Below are 17,103 nucleotides of genomic sequence, written 5' to 3' on the forward strand. Positions count from 1 at the left end.
GCACCATACAGGGCATGAATGTCATCTGAATATCTCGACACAGAAAATGGGGAAAAAGTTCTTACCTGAGTTAGTTCATAGAATTTGGACAAGGGATCAGAAGAGGATGGAGCAATTCGGGCTTGGTCTGGAATCTAGAAAGATTAGAAATTTCGTTAGTTTAAAATTATAAATTGCCTACATTTCCCTGATTTTTGTATTATGTAAGAGAAAAAAGCACGGCATTTTACTATAAAGGAAAAAAAATCAGACAATTTTATTCTTGTAGATGCTATTGTTGAATCAAAATATTCTTTTTCCACATATACTTTTATCTTCTCAATCCTCCTTCCTCATGAATCCCACACAAAGAACAGTGGGGATTTTCTGTTATAATAAGATACCCATGTGGCCTTTGTCCATGCCTGCAAATTATCCAAAAGAATTAGGCAGTTCATTTAAACGTGAATGAGAATGTGAGTTCCTTTTCAAATCACTGAAATACTTTTCATACAATACATTATTAGCCTATAAAACATGCTGCAATAAAAATCCCCCAAATCCAAGATCCACACAGAGAAACCAACCTGCAATGAAACTATTAGTTCCCTTCAATTGTTAGCAATAAACTATATTTAATTCTATTGCATTATCTACTCTGTAATTTCAACGAATATTTATTATATTTGAAAAAAATACCCTTATATAAAAGATTACAAACCTAAAATTTTTCAGAGATCCTTGCAAATTCTCATCTATCAATCTCTATTTGGAGATATCATAACAATATTTTAAAAAAATACTTTGGGATAATTAGCCAAGAAAACACTGTATTATGATTCCTCGCTTATAATATACATGTTTTAATTGTGTGACAACACTGTTACTATAACACCTGCATCATTCAGGATGTCAAAAGTTTTGTGATTATATTCATGGGATAATTTAGATAGCCATTTTATTCTGGTTTCCTTTCTTCTAAAAACAAGGCGAGAGTGTTCCAACTCTCCTTCATCCTTCCAATCAACTGGGCCAGTCAGCAGTTTTTCTTCCTCAACACTGAATGCCGACAACCCATCCAGAGTTCCAGGAGCAAGAAATTGCAATCTCAATTCTGTGCTTTTTATAAAAAAGAACTCTTACTCTCACAGAAACTAGTCACCTGCCATCTGAGGAAGACACAGGATTTTCAATTCGGAGATGAAATGCTATCATTTTAACTTCCCAAGTCTACTCTGCAGTGATAGGAGTGAAAAGAAGACTAACTCACAAAAGGATGAGACTTCACCTGTAAAATAGTAACTTCCAGCTGTGTTTCAGACATATTAAGGAGGATTGTGTCAGATGGATGAAGACAATACAACTAGTTTAACAAAATCATAAATTATGCCAAACTATGTCAATTTGTACCTTCAATGTTATTAAAAATTGACATCAATTTTTTGATGGTTTTGAAGAGTCATCCTGAGCATACCTCTTGACCTTCTAAAGACAAAAGAATCCTTTCTGACAGAGAATATATGAGGTTCTTATTTGGACTGCAGAAACCTAGTTCTTATATTAAGAAAGTTGGGAACCACAAAATACGGTGGGTGTAATATTTTGCTTCTTTGTCTTACTTACCCCCCAAAGTCGGAGGCATTCTTTTCGGATATCAGCCTGACGTGCTTCATTCAAAGTCCTAAAAGAATATATAAGTATCTAAATCTTCCATCAAAAAGGTACTTGAGATTATTTTTATCCCATCTACTCAATGATAACTTATTACTATCCATTCATCTAGTCACTGAGCACATTGCTTGAATTGAGTGATCTTATGAATAGATAACACATAAAAAACAATACAGGTATCCTCAACTTACAACGGGTCGCTTAACAACCACTCTATGTTATAACAGACCTGCATTTGGGCTATTTATAACCCAGATTCAAACTTCCAGCAGACAGACACACACATACACACAGTAACATGACTGAACTATGGACACTTGACAACACAGCCACATTTTACAACCATCATGACTTACAACCATGATGGGCTGACTTCATTATGATCGTAATTTGAGGACTACCTGTAATTTTTGAAACCCAATGCTGCCTCACATATAAATTTGTTTCCCTACTAGTATGGCATTCTTGCTTTTGAAAAAAAAACTCAATCTATAGTAGCTCAAATAAGAAAAAGCCAACCTACCATATTACAGATTTGGGCCATAAAAAACACTGCTTCTACCGAAGGAAAATCAATAGAACAAATTTAGTGACAACACACTAGGTAGGGCCCAGTGACTTGAAAGACAATAAAATCCTACTAAATTTACTCTAAATCAGTCTCACTGTAATCATATCACGGCTAAATTTGTACCTTACCACTACCAATGAAGATTACATTCATGAGACTAACTATGCATCTCAAAGAATCTACACATTAAATTCCAGTAAAATCCTTAAGTATAGTTTTGTAGAACACTTTGAAAATATCAAATCTACTTACGTGTCTTGAACAAAGGCATGAATTTTGGCCAGGGCTTTAATCTGAACAGCACAGAATCTGCAAGAGAAAACAGGTCTATTCTAGAGCATTCAGAGGAACTTGTTAAATGAAAGTTTTATGAATCAAAATATGGATTAAAAAATAAGAGGCAGAACAAAAATAAAAAATGTAGATTTGTACCACATTTTAATGAATCGCACTGATATTGTTAGAAAATGAAGCGTATTTCATTTACACATTTTGCTCATGATATTTTTCACTGGGTGAAATTCAGTGATTACTGGATCGCTTATCTATAATATTACTGCACATTTTAAATGGGTGGTCAAATTTTTCAACTTCCAATTTCCAAACACTAGGAGTCCTCAAAACATTTGGTTACTTTAATATCATTTAGATGTGCTTGGTAAGTAACTACATAAATATCATAACTTTTTAACATTTTGTTTCATTTGCACAACAGAGATGTCTACCCCTCCAAAGATCTGAAACCAATGCTTTAGGCACCAAAATAGTAGCACCTCTCTGTTATTCATTAAAGCAGAACCTCTCTTTGGGCTGTCACAGAAGCATGAAAGAAGATTTGGCTACAGAAGACTAGAAGACTATTTAAAAAGTTCTATTCACATGAGTGCAGAGGGGTGTTTGAAGCATTTCTTTCAAATCGTTTTCAAGTGTGCACTAACCTACTGCAGAATAGGGGACACAATCAACCTCCCCAAACCTTGTGGTAGCTGGGCCTCAGTAGGTAAGGAATTTAATATAATATTCTATTTCATCACTTGCCTTTGCCAAACATAAACAATGATTTAGCTACTTTGGTTTAAGAAAAAAATAATGAATCTTGGAAAAGAGATATCTTGCCTATGATATCTAAAATTGAAGAAAATGCTGCAATTGGGAGCATATTCACAATAGGAGTTTAATTAATTCAAGCAGGAGGATTCCCTTATGTAAAATATGTCACAAAGCAAAGCAAATCTGGATACCTGAAATATGGTTTTCAGGGCTTCAATAGAAGCTAGCATCTACTAATGCTGGGTGTAAAGTTCTACTATTTAATCCAGCAGTTAGGGTTAAAAATAGAAGGGGATGGGAAAATATGTAATTAAAAAGTGTTTATCTTTTTCCACTATGTTTTAAAATTCAGACATTGAGTCTTCTTCATATCATATTTCTTTTCTAACTTTCCTTGCATTTTATTATTTGCTTTTTTTCCTCTGTGCATTTCAGTATTTTAACAACAAACACATGGATGAAAAAGAAAAAAAGTATCTTATAAAGTATGTTCTTATGTAACCTATTAAATTTAAAAAGATATTCAGGGAAGTAACTGATAATTTTCAGATAGTAAAAATAACTTGGTAAAATCACTAGCAAAAAGAGTGCAAGGGCAAATCCTTTATTTTTTCCTGCAGATGGTTTTTTTTCTCTCAATGTATTAACTCACCTTTTATTTGAGCAGATCATGTAGTCATAGAAATCATGATCGCCTCTGATTACTTCCAAAGGAACAACAAGATTAACATCTTGGTCAGAGTTGCGTAGCTGGTTGATTTTCATGTTCACTGTGAAAAGATAGTCCCTCACTTCTTCAATTCCAGTTTTTAAACCACGGCATACCACATACCTGTAGAGACACAAAATACTTTTTTCCTCGTTTTTTGTGGGTTTGAGTTTTTTACACAATGACTAATACCTTTTACTACATTATAAGGGAAACTCATGCATATATGCTTGTGAAGAAACATAGATCATGCAATTAGAATGGTACAGTATTTCCTGTAGTCTAGAGCTTTTGGAGGACAATGGATCCAGAATTGTCTAATGCTTTCCCTGAAGTTGCTATTTTTCCAAACTATTTGCAAGTGACAGAAAAGAAACTGCATGAACAATGAGCTTTGATTAATTGTAGATTATAGTAGCTTTGTTCCATTCATACTTTAATATGCCACCAATGTTAAGTTATTGTAGCTGACTATATATATATATATATATATATATATATATATATATATATATATATATATATATATATATATATATATATATATATATATATATATAAATAAAATTTTTAAAAATCTTATCCGGTGCCCCTTGCCTCCCCTCAACTGTCTTGTATAGTGCTTTCTCTGATTCCAAGAATGGAAAATTAACAGCCAAAACCAGACATAAAACACATGTCAAGATTGCAACTACATCAAATATTTTATCACTTGTTTCCTCATTCAAGCAGATTAATTGCCTTCACATTTCTCACTTCTCACCTTTCCGAATTGGCAGGACGGCTTGTCACAGGTTTGAAGATTGATACACGTTCAAAGCAGCAATACAACAAATACACAAGGCCAATACTGAACGGTGTGAATAAGTCAAAGGTTTTGCAGAGAAAGTGCCCTCCTGGAGGGGGAAAAAAACAATTAAAAGGGAAAAACGCATACTATTTTATATTCTATATTTCCATCAAGAAATTGAGTTTATCTTTCTGAAACCTAAATGAAAGCAAGACAGGATGCTTTGGCTGTAGCTCCTTAATGAGTTTATGCTCATCAAAGAACCAACTGTATGTTCTCTCATTGTGTCACAGGCTTTATTAGATAACCATCTGCTACATAATTTATCATAGCAGTAAAGGCTTACCCACAGACATCTTGAAAAACTAAACTGAGAAGATCTTGATTATCTAGTGATAGTCATGGCTAGGATTGCACAAATCCAACTTATTCCAATTGTGCCCTTTCTTGTTTCATGCAACCCTGTTCAGGCATATCTTATTCAGCTCTCATTTGGATTACTGCAATGCACTCTACATGGGGCTACCCTTGAACACATTCAGAAGCTACAAATGATCCAGCTTGCTGTGGCATAAGTAGTGATGGACACACAATTCATCCATGTAACACTATTACTATAAAGGTCTCTATTGTCTTGGTACATATATCTAAATACATTTTAGAAACAGCAATTCACAATGACAAAAAAATAAACAAAAAACAAAAAGAGCCCAAACTGGAGCACCTTGTCACTCATAGTCCAAAGCCTGCACAAATATTTTCAAGGGAAATGCTTCATAAACAGAGAAAGACAAAATAGACTGGAGAATATCTAACACCAAAATCACAGAGGAGGATAAAATACAGAGGTAAGGCAAAATGGGACAGCACCTGTCCGTATAACAGAGAGTCCTGTGAGGAATTGACAAAGTGTCAGCTGTTTGCTTAAGATCTCTTGGATGTTTTCCTGCCCTTCTACTGAGAAGCCCTGAAACAACAAAGTTAAATGTATAATTGTTTAATATCACCATCTATATAATTAAAAAATAATGGCTCGTCAGGTTTTTTAGCACTATCTTCCAACCAATCCACCCTCAGAACTAATTTGTCCTTCTCTGGAGTGCCAAGTTTCACCTTGGCCAATTGAGCAAAATATTGCTGCCACTTTCTCATCTATCTCCACCAATATGCTTGTTGCTTTTCTGCTCCCTTCATTTATTATAGCACCAAATTACAACTGAGATATTTGGGGTGGAGGGAGAGAACAGAAGAGAAAGCAAAAGCAGAAGCGAAGTATCTTCTACCTGGTTATAGGCTGATAAGCATCATCTGTCTAAAGCAATGGTCCTCAACCTTTTGGGCACCAGGGACAGTTCCACAGAGAAAGGCTTTTTCCGCAGACCACAGGGTGTGTGGCTTTTCATGCTGCCTTCATCCCAGAGGGGACTTTACTTTTTTGCAAAGTCAAGTTGCTCATAAAGGATCATATTCTTCCTTTCATCTAATTTTTCTGTATACTTGCAATTTTTCTGTATACTTGGCAATACTTGCTGAACATTCTGGGAGTTGCTGTCCGTATGTAGATTGGGGGTTATTTTATAATAGTTTTTAAGGAACCTCTGCTATCAGTTTTCAATAATGTCTAGCTCAGGGGTCAGCAACCCGTGGCTCTGGAGCTGTATGTGGCTCTTTCATCTCTCTGCTGTGGCTGCCTGTCCCCAGTCGGCACCAAAATTTTGAGAGGAGCTTCTGGTTTGAGGGGGGGGGGGGTAGAGCATAGTGTGCCAGGAGGAGACTGGGTTTTCTGGCCACCTCCACAATTGATAGGGTTTTCGGTTAGGACAGGTAGAGGAAAAAAGATGCCACAAAAAAGATGCTAAGAGGAGACTCTATGGTGAGGGACTTCCAGTTGGCTCCAGAATTGAATGAGGAGCTTCCAGTTAGAACCTTTGTGGCTCTTTGAGTGTTTAAGGTTGCCAACATCTGGTCTAGCTCAATGGCCAAGGTTATTCTCACAGAGGGCGGGTCTTATACACGTGAGGCATTTATGGAAAGGAAAAGGATGGAGTTCAGATTCCTATTCCCTCTAGAGAGCCCTTTGGAACTTGGACATTAATAGGAAAATGATAATTGACCTTTCATTGAGTTTCAAAGGCTCTTGACTCCCAAGTTTGCTACGTTATTAAATAAAGGCATAGCCCTCTGGGATAGATTGACTATGCATAATTAAGTCCATATAATCCCAGGAATCAAGTTCAATTCAAAGGTATTTTATAATTATAGCAGCTAGATAAAATTGGTCAACTACATCTCAGATCTTTCACAAAACGGCCTTCTCTTGGCCAAAAAAACTCTCAAAGAGTTTTGTTTCACTTAGGACATAAAAATATGTTTTATTAACTGTAAATAGAGGCTCAGTATCTACATTCAACAAGGTCAGCTATATAGTTACATCAAAGTTTCTCAAGGACACATATAACATATAATTTGGTGATATTCAGTAAATGTGTGGTGTCTGTGTGTGTGTGTGTATATGTGTGTGTGTGTGTGTGTGTATTTCATTTCCACAAGTTCATTAATCCAGTTCCAGGATAAAACAGAATGATCCATGAAGTAGCTGGCAAAGGAAAGCTAGTATTATGATTATTTTCCTAATTTGACTGCATGTCACTGCATGCTATGAAAGGTAAGCTGCAGATAACACCCACAGGATAAAAGGAAGACAGAGGAAAAAACGTACCCCATCGGCCATTAAGAAATGCACCCCCTTCTGATCTGTGTTGTCCAGCACAAACTGCTGAAAGGCAGATATGTTCTCAGGACGGGTGATGTCGCCATCTCCCTCAACACCCCCTTCACCTAAGTGGGAAAACAAGGATTTTGATTTTGAATCACATATATTAATACTATACTTACCAAGGAATAATTTTTTAAAAAAATGATTACCTAACTTTCAGAAGGAAAGTAGAAGGATGTTTACTAAAAGGAAAGGCATTTTTCTTATCCCAATACTGCAGGTTTTTCCTATTCTTAGATAATTAATGTTCTTGCAGAAAACCATGCATCCATTGAGGATGGACTTTTTTAATGAAAACAATTTTGTGTGCTTACCATAGTAAGGCTCAAAAAGCTCACTAGATGCAGCATAGAAATCCTCCAATTTGAAATCGTTTGGTCCTTTTAAGGTCATCCCAAAACCTTTTGCATGCCACTTCTTCCTCCAGAGGACATATTCTGAGAAACCACCAGGGCCAGCACATACATCAGCAAAATATAGCAGTTCAGCAGAACGCTCTTTAATTAGTGGTTTCTGCAAACAGAAAAGATAAGAATTCAATCACCGCAACTGAATCAATCTCCCAAGTAAATAGTTGCTGATATCAATCTGTTAAATTGCTTAGCTTCTAAGGTGCTTAATCAACTACCATTTCAATAAAGCTCTAAGGATTTTCCTACTCACTGTTCCCATTCAGAGAAGGCACCAGAGATACACAAATAAATGAAAACCCTCACCCCATGGGAATCCTTTGGGTTTGTAAACATGTAGTCGAAGACATAATCTATGTTTGCCATCTTCATTGCAGCTCTGTAAGTGTAAGATGGGCACTTGTTAAGAGTTTGCCCTTAACTGACCAGATATGTCGCAATGTGTAGTCTATTCACTGACCTGTTTAGGAAGAAGGCTCCGCGGATCATCTCATAGGGATTGGATCTTGTACGAGCTCGACGCATCTCCTCTCCATCCAGCACATCAAAAACAGTCTGCAAAAAGAAATTAGAAAATCTAATCTAAACAGGGAAGGGCACCTAAACAGAACATTTTTCTGTTCCATACTTGGAACTTTACAGAACCCAATTAGAGGGACAATTAGCAATGGACCATTCGTTCTTTCGTCGGAATGTAAGCTTCATTAAGTAGACAAGGCCAAAAAAATTCAACTCCAGAGAATTGCTAAAAATACTTTTATTGAGATTGGCTACAATAACAGAATAAAAGAGCAGAGCACAAAGAGGGTACACAAGTAGGCAAGGAAAACCAGGGCTGGGGAAGGGGAACTATGAAAGACAGGTTCTGGCATGGAAGGGGATGCTTGCTAGTGAGGAGAGTGCCAGGAACAAAAATGGCCCAATGTATCATGCTGCCAATTTTCATATGCAACCTCAAAGCAGCAAGTTTTTCTTCCATAGCTGGATCGCATCAACTTTCAGAGATGACAGTGGAGGCCTACAAAATGGCAAGTAGTTACACGTACACCTCAATCTTGGTACACAACTACCAAATATCCTGGATGATTAGACCAAGGGTCTTATAAATCCAAAATCTCCTGCCACAGCTGTTATGCCAGGTGTAGCATTTCCTCTTGTAATTCCACCAAAGGCAAATAAAGGTGACCATAATAATGCAAGAAACCATCCTCAGACTTAAATAGAGGTACAGTATTTTGGACTGGTCCAGGTTGCACTGGTGTGCTAAAGCTGAGCCTGAGTGAAATGGTTTCTTCCTGCAGGTTTCAAATATGTGCTGTCAAGAAGGTGGATGCAAAGTTTTCTAGCTGCAGGATTCTGGCTGTGAAGAGCATCAGCTCCATCATTTGAGAGCATGGACAAGGCATCTTCCCGTTTGCATGGGGCTGAGACACATAGATCCCAAAGTTGGAAGCATGAGAATAAGGCAGACCATCAAACCTGGCAATAACTGAGTTGACAGGCTGTGCATAGTTGCTCCAGGTTCTAGTGGTTGGATCATATATGTACTGGCCATAATGAGTCTTCAGATGTTGCTTCCAAACCTTGAAAGTACCCTTGAGAGTGAGCAGCTCTTCCAATATGGTGTCACTGATTACATCTGCAGTAGAGGTGATTCATTTGGCGTTGTGCCCTACAAGAGCAATGTTAGGGGCAGGCACTATAAAGATAGCACTTTATACTACCTTTATACTGGGGTCTGGGTGCTGAAGGAGTACGGATACAAACATCTCCAGTTATTGGAAAATGTCATTCGAATGGCTCTGTTTCACAGTGGACCAGAGAAGGAAGTAATGATATGCGAGAAAGCAGAAATAAACTTGTAAGAGAAGTTTGCAATATCTAGGAACCGCCACACATCATCTTCGACACTTGAGAATGTTGTTACATTGTTACTTGGTTTACTTGAACCTTGATAGATCTATGCCCAGGCTTTCAGGTGAAAATAAAATAGCCCAGGAGTGGCAAGATCAAATGTGCACTTTCCAGCCTGGAGTACAGACAATACTTTTCGAGACACTGCAGGATAAATTTGGCGTATATTCCTGTGGTACCCTTGAGTAGATCAAGATGTTGTCCAGGCAAATAATCGCTAACTGAAGACTTCATGAAAAGTTGATAGACCATCAGGATTTACAGAGTCTGAATGGCATGATCAAGTATTTGAAATGGCTAAAACCAGTGGGCAAAGTGATAATCCCCTTTCTTGATCTAGATCACAGTACACTCCATGATGCTCCAGTATGGTGATGACAATAGCAGAGAATAATTATTGTAGGAGATCCAAGATCAGCAGAAGAGAACATTGGTGGCAGAGAGTTATGTAATTTAGGTATAGTCATTACAAAGATGAAGCCCTCCCTTGCAAATTTATTCTTCAAAAATAGGACAGAGACTTCTGCTGGGGAGGTAACACGACAGATAATCCTGTTCTGCACATTTTTCTCAATGGATTCACAGACATCCACTAGCTCTAGCTCAGAAAGTACATATAGATAATATTTGGGATAGTTGCTCTGGGGACAAAATTTATTGTGCAACCATAGTAATGGTGTGGGGAAAGATGGTCACTCTGCTTGGTACTGGATACATCCTGGAATCCCACATTCTGCATCAGCAGCAGTTTGGGAAACTTTACTATGAATGGTACTTGAGTGGTCTATGCAGGTTTCCATATGATAACATCTGAGTGATATCCCTGCTCTATTATTACTTGATGCAGCTAGCAGTTGTGATTGCTAATATGGCAATGTGCCAAGAGGGCCCAACGGGCAGTGGGACACCAAAATACCTCTAAGCAGATCGCCATATTAGCAATCACAACTGCTAGATGAATCAGGTGATCACAAAGCATTCGGTTCTCTTTGTTATATTTTGTCAGTCAGACTGCATGGTGGTCATATGGAGAAATAGGACCAAAAGCGGTCCAGTTCCAGAGCATTTGGCCACCAGTGGTCTAGGAACATACTATACCACTATGCACAGGGCTTTATGAGGAGCTGGAGTTAAGCATACACTAGAGGTGTGCTTTGGGTATGTAGCTGGCAACCAGGAGATGAAGATCAGGGCATGAAAATAGTGCATATGCAGACCAGATGAAGAAAATAAGATGAAAAAACAGGAGTGGAGTTACTGGTAAGAAGACATGGAATGTGCATTTGCGTGCCAGGAAAATTCTGACAAAAAAATACATATTTGCATGTGAATTTCTGGTTTCTATAAATTAATAAGCCTATCTCGTATAAAAATTACCAGGAAGAGAATCCCTCCTCCTCCTCCTCCCCCCCCGCCCAAAAGTAGAATGTCAGTTAGAAGCCTCACATATCCTTCTAACCAAACCTGCTACCTAGCTCCAATGAAGGTGAAGTCATACCTAAACCAGATGACGAATCAAGTTCTGACTTTGAAGATGATACAAGACTAAAAACGGTTTTCTCAGGAGGAGATGAATGATTTGGTAAGAGACTTGAATCTTCCCAAAGATGCCGCTGAGTTACTTGGATCAAGGCTGAAAAGCAGGAATTTATTGTTGCTGAGTGTCATCTTCATGGTTCAGACATCGTGAAAAGTTCGTTCCTTACTTCGCCCAGGAAGACAAGTTGGTTTATTGCATCAATGTCGAAGGTTTGATGGGTCAATTTAAAATCCAATATGATTCAGAGCAATGGAGTCTTTTTATAGATTCTTCAAAAAGAAGTCTCAAAGCAGTTTTACTCCACAACGGTTTTTACGCTTCCATACCTGTAAGTCATTCCGTATACTTGAAGGAAACCTACGGGAACTTGGAATTGGTTCTTCATAAACTTAAATATGAAGACCATGGTTGGCAAGTGTGTGGGAACTTTAAAGTTTTGTGCATGCTGCTGGGGCAACAAGCTGGGTATACCAAATACCCTTGTTTTCTGTGTCTATGGGACACAGTCGAGACCGACAAAATCATTGGACCAAGAAGAGTTGGCAGCTGAGGGTGCTAACAGTCAGTGAAAAAAATGTCCTCTGAGAAACTTTGGTACCTTCCCATAAAGTTCTTCTACCACCTCTCCACATAAAATTGGGATTGATGAAGCAATTCGTAAAATCACTTCCAAGAGATGGAGAATGCTTCAAATACTTGGTCACCAAGTTTCCATGCCCATCGGAGGCAAAATTGAAGGAAGGTGTGTTCGTCGGACCAGACATTAGAAGGCTTATAGTTGATCAAGAGTTTGTCAATACCATGACGGATCCTCAAAAAAAAGGGTGGATTGCACTTAAAGAAGTCATACAGAAATTTTTAGGCAATAACAAAGATCCTCACTACAAAAAGATCGTTGGAAGAATGCTGAAAGCATTTCAAGCTTTAGGTTGCCTGATAAGTTTGAAAGTGCATTTCCTCCAGTCCCACTTTGACTACTTTCCTGAAACTTTGGGAGCTGTGAGTGAGGAACAAGGTGAACGATTCCACCAAGACATTAAAGAGATGGAAAGGAGATACCAGGGAAAATGGAGCATTACAATGATGGCAAACTACTGTTGGATACTTCAGAGAGACATTCCAGATGCTACTCACAAGCGTAAATGCACCAAGAGGCGCCTCACAAAGAAGAAGAATCGAGTTTAGCGTGTGTGGGTGAGCTCATTTCAGTTCAGAAAAGGATTTTCATGAAAATATTGTAATAAAACTTTAATTTTGTAAGTCTATTTCCATTTATTTTGAGGTACTGCCTTATTTAACATAGTTACATAAATTGTCAGGAAACGTGATGTCCTATGACAAAATGGAGGTCATTTTTGGATTCAGCGCACCCAAAAACATAAAGATTACGTAGAATAACCAAAACAGCTCTCGAAAAAAAAATTTTTGCAGACCTGTGATTAGAGAACAGGAATTTATGGCTACGTGCAACATTCCACTTCTCCTCTCACATATAGGAGACTTGCTATTTGAGGATGTGAAAAAGCAATATATTCCTTTTTCCTGGATGGACGAAAGGACCACATCCATAACCAAGTTTCATCCTGCCAGCTGAAGCTCTGGCCTGGCAAAATTATCTGATAAGAATCTTTCTATTTTGTAATATTTATTAAAATAATGTAAGAATAATATGTTACCCTGCAAATATTTTCTAAAGGGAAACTCTATCCAATCATTGCACCCATGGCATAGAGAAGGAGGAGTTGTATGAGTTGAAATATTCTTATGACCAATTTAGGTTAGGTTAGGTTAGGTTTATTGGTTTTGTATGCAGCCCACTCCCGAAGGACTCTGGGCGGCTCACAATAAACAGGGGAGGGAATAAATAAGACAATACAAACAATTTTAAAATCCACAACAGTCACAATTAAGACGGGGCTGGGTGCTTTAACAGCCCCCAGCCTGCCGGAACAGCCAGGACTTAGTAGCTTTACGGAAGGCCGGGAGGGTAGTAAGGGTCCGGATCTCCACGAGGAGCTCGTTCCAGAGGGCCAGAGCAGCAACAGAGAAGGCTCTCCCCCGGAGAAGGCCAAGCCTGTGCGATCAAATTGGGTCTTTGGGAGGTAATTGGCAGGAGGCCAATTCTCATTGGTGGGACAGAAAGCCAAACGTTAATTGGAATGGTATGCCTCAATTCAGATTTGTTAGAGTATATTCTAGAGCACAGCTTATTGTAGCCTGAATGATTAGGAATGGTCTTCTCACCGAATGACCAGAATTTGATAAAAAGGAAATCAGTTTTTGGATTATAGATCTGTGCCTGGAGCAATCATCAGATGCATCAATTCACACTTCCCCACTGGACAGCACAATTTTCCACAATGGCTCTCTTGTCTAGGGGTAAGCCCCAATAACCAGCCTGTATCACAAGCAATCTGAGAAACATTTTGTTAGCTTCCTACATACTATCCACAAAACGTATGAAAGGACATTCAAGTTCTTCTAAGTCAGATATTTGTTTGCTGGACAAGAACTCAACTACTATTCAATTGCTTGACTAAGATTCTCTTTTCCTTGCTGCCATCCTCTCTAGGACAGCGGTCTCCAACCTCAAGCCTCTTCTGGCTTGGTGGCCCAGCATGGGAGAGGGGAGGGAATGGTTCCATGCAAGTGGTAGGCATGTGTGCATGCAGCTCCATTTACGCTTGCACAAATGGAGCTTCACTCATATGGCCCGGTTCTGAACGGGCTGCGGCCCACTACAGCCCACATTGAGGACCCATGCTGTGTTTTTCAACCTTTTTTGTGCAAAGGCACACTTTTTTCACGAAAAAAATCACGAGGCACACCACCATTAGAAAATGTTTAAAAAATTTAACTCTGTGCCTATATTGACTATATATAAAGTGTTTTTCCCACGGCACACCTTACACTATGTCACGGCACACTAGTGTGCCGCGGCACAGTGGTTGAAAAACACTGCTGAGAGTCTAAGAGACCCACTATTGTGCTTTTACTCCCATTCTTTCGAATGTGGGTTCTTGTTCAGTGCAGGTTCCCTGTTAAGTCTCTGATGTCAAGGCAAGGAGTCGATCAGAAGCTTCTGAAAATAAATGGGGAACTGGCCTCCACCACAAAAGGAGGAATATCAAGTGAATATCAAATGAGTATCAAACAATACCAGTGCTTCACATAAAACCTGGTGATTTGCACTCATTTTTCCATAATTGGACTCAATAATATTGCACATAGATTGCAATTTCACAATCACATAACAACAAACTTTCTTAGGAGCACCCACTTCAATATTATCAGAGCGTCATCCTCAAGAGATTTCACTGACCGAATGCATTCTTCTACAGAAGTCAAAGTAGCTTCATTCAAAGAAGATAAGACTATTCTTGTATTCTGTTTGTTAGGCATAATTACTGCATTTTCAAGGGGGAAACTACGCGGAAACATACGCAAGTTTAAGATTGTTTATCTACAGCAACTCATCCAAAGTTCCTTCTGACTATTAACACTCAGTAGGGAAGGGGGAGAAAAAACAAATAGGGGAGCTACTTAAGCCTCCATGTTACTGGAAGCTACTCTATTCTAAATGTCTCAAAACCGTCAGCCCTCAGACTGTTCTGCCTTTGCACTGCACTGGTATTTCTTCTTCTACTGACAGGCCTGTTGTGGTTCCAGGAGATAAAATTCACCTTGCATTGGAGCATGCTGTGTATGAGTTCTTTTCCACAGAATTCCGTTTCATCATCAATCACCAGTTTCTTCTATAAAAAAAAATGTGGGGAAAATGAATCAAAATGTGTACTGCATTTGCTTTAAGTCCAAGACTGTGTAACATTCCCAACTCAACAGAAGAAAATGTGATCCAGAATCATGGAGGACCTACACATTGTATTTGATGGTACCTCTTATATCAAACGTTTCTCTTCCCAGGATTGCTGACAGCATCAGCCTAAGCCCAGGAGAAGAGACCCCTTTTTTATAATAAGTTGCTAACTGGTGCAACTTGCATGAATCATCATTTCCCATCTGAATCATTACACAGTCTTAACAAGATCATCACTTTTTTTAAGATATGGTATTGTTAACAAAATTTAAGACTGAACCAAAACAGCGAAGGAAGAACAATTTACAAATAATGTAAACTCCATTAAGACAATGTACACATTTTAGACACTGGGGCGTTTGGAGTGCTTGCAAATAAGAAATGTTCAGCCATTCAGCATGAGAAAAGGAAGCCCTGCCTCATCCTGATGTAGTTTCACAAACTCATCACTATCAGTGCATTGGCCGCAGTGTTCCTGATTTTGGAGCACCTGATCAGAAAGAGATGCTTAATCTACATAAACAGTCTTACTATAAAAACCACCATGGGGAGGCCAAACGTTTGCTTATCACATATAAATGGATACAAAAAGAAATAAAGCTTTGTGGGTCAGGGAGAAGGGAATCTGTAAAATTATCTTTGCTAACTGAAAATGTCCATGTATGAAGCTGACTCTTAAAGTATACTTTTAAATTTTCATATCCTATTAATATTTCACAATTACAGAATGAGTTATAGCAGCTGAACTGGAACAGAAGCATTCCTTATTCCTCCCTTCAAAGCCCCTTCCCTGATATGATCTCAAAATTCTACTTCACAGAATTCTGAGAGCAAGAGGGACAATTTATTAAGACTTTACATGAAATTGAGATTCATCTAACATACACAAGGCTAACAAAATATTCATTTTATACCAAGTTCAATGCATAGACAGCTCAAATTCAAACCTATTGTTCTATCTTATAGAAAAAACTCAGAGACAATACTAATAGTTTATATCTACATCTTGAACACTCTTGGGAGTTGGGCAGCATATAATTTTAATACATTATTTCATTATCATCTTCATCATCATCATTTTTATAATAGGAAATATGAAATATGAAATATTTATATTTTATAATAGGAAATACTTTCAGATATGGAAATAAGAAGTCTACCTTAATTGTATTTTTCCATACATGAACAATGACAGATCCATTCAGTGTTAAGTAGCAGGCATGGCATATTTTCAGTCTGAGCAACAGGGAGGAAGCAAGCTTATATAAACTCCCCTAAGAATATAGTATCTCAGCAGTAGTCAGCACATCATTTAACAATATGCCAATATCCAATGGAGGGAAAAAACTATTCATCTCTCTGCTATTACTTACATTCTGAGCTACACTGCCACCTTTTAGAATATGTAAATATTGAAGAGCAATGGTCTATGCCAGACAGACAAATGGCATTCTACAAAATGAGAATATCAATGGAGGAAATGTGATTTCCTATTGCTCTATTGAAGCAGCTTGTCGCATTATTCAAGCTTTCACAAATACAGTAATCAGAGGAGTGAAGAGGCACTATTATATAATTTGAAACTGACAAACAAGGGCAGCCAGCCATACACTCAAGTGCATCAAGATGCTTATTTCATAGGGAGTACGGGCTGTGAAGGGTCTCCCAAGCACAAAGCATGAATATGTATACCAGCCACAAAAAAATATCCACAACGCTTCTTTGGCACATAAGAAAATAAAACAATTCTGTTTACAAGTACTTTTATAAAATAACATTAAAGAATTATAATTATTTTCCAGGCTTTATGGATGCTCAGTCCTATGGCTACAAAGTTGACTTGGCAAAAATGAGCTAGATGTAAAAATAAAAATGG

At 38.1% G+C, this 17,103-nt stretch overlaps 1 protein-coding gene across 1 annotated transcript in view; it reads right to left on the reverse strand.

Annotated features, from left to right (window-relative positions):
• The window catches only part of CMTR1 (cap methyltransferase 1), a 47,188-nt gene that overhangs the window by 15,282 nt on the left and 14,803 nt on the right, over positions 1-17,103 (reverse strand). The window contains exons 6-16 of the mRNA XM_087717921.1: positions 15,094-15,165; positions 8,417-8,511; positions 8,263-8,335; positions 7,861-8,059; positions 7,490-7,608; positions 5,641-5,737; positions 4,744-4,876; positions 3,924-4,103; positions 2,474-2,530; positions 1,603-1,660; positions 66-134 (exon numbers count right to left, since the gene is read on the reverse strand). Of these exons, the coding sequence (XP_087574047.1) occupies positions 66-134; positions 1,603-1,660; positions 2,474-2,530; positions 3,924-4,103; positions 4,744-4,876; positions 5,641-5,737; positions 7,490-7,608; positions 7,861-8,059; positions 8,263-8,335; positions 8,417-8,511; positions 15,094-15,165 (1,152 nt within the window). The remainder of the gene's footprint in view (positions 1-65; positions 135-1,602; positions 1,661-2,473; positions 2,531-3,923; positions 4,104-4,743; positions 4,877-5,640; positions 5,738-7,489; positions 7,609-7,860; positions 8,060-8,262; positions 8,336-8,416; positions 8,512-15,093; positions 15,166-17,103) is intronic.

The sequence above is a fragment of the Thamnophis sirtalis genome, unplaced genomic scaffold, assembly GCF_051295495.1.
Source record: "Thamnophis sirtalis isolate CommonGarterSnake01/CBP01778 unplaced genomic scaffold, rThaSir2_p1.2 scaffold_6, whole genome shotgun sequence".
Taxonomy (NCBI): domain Eukaryota; kingdom Metazoa; phylum Chordata; class Lepidosauria; order Squamata; family Natricidae; genus Thamnophis; species Thamnophis sirtalis.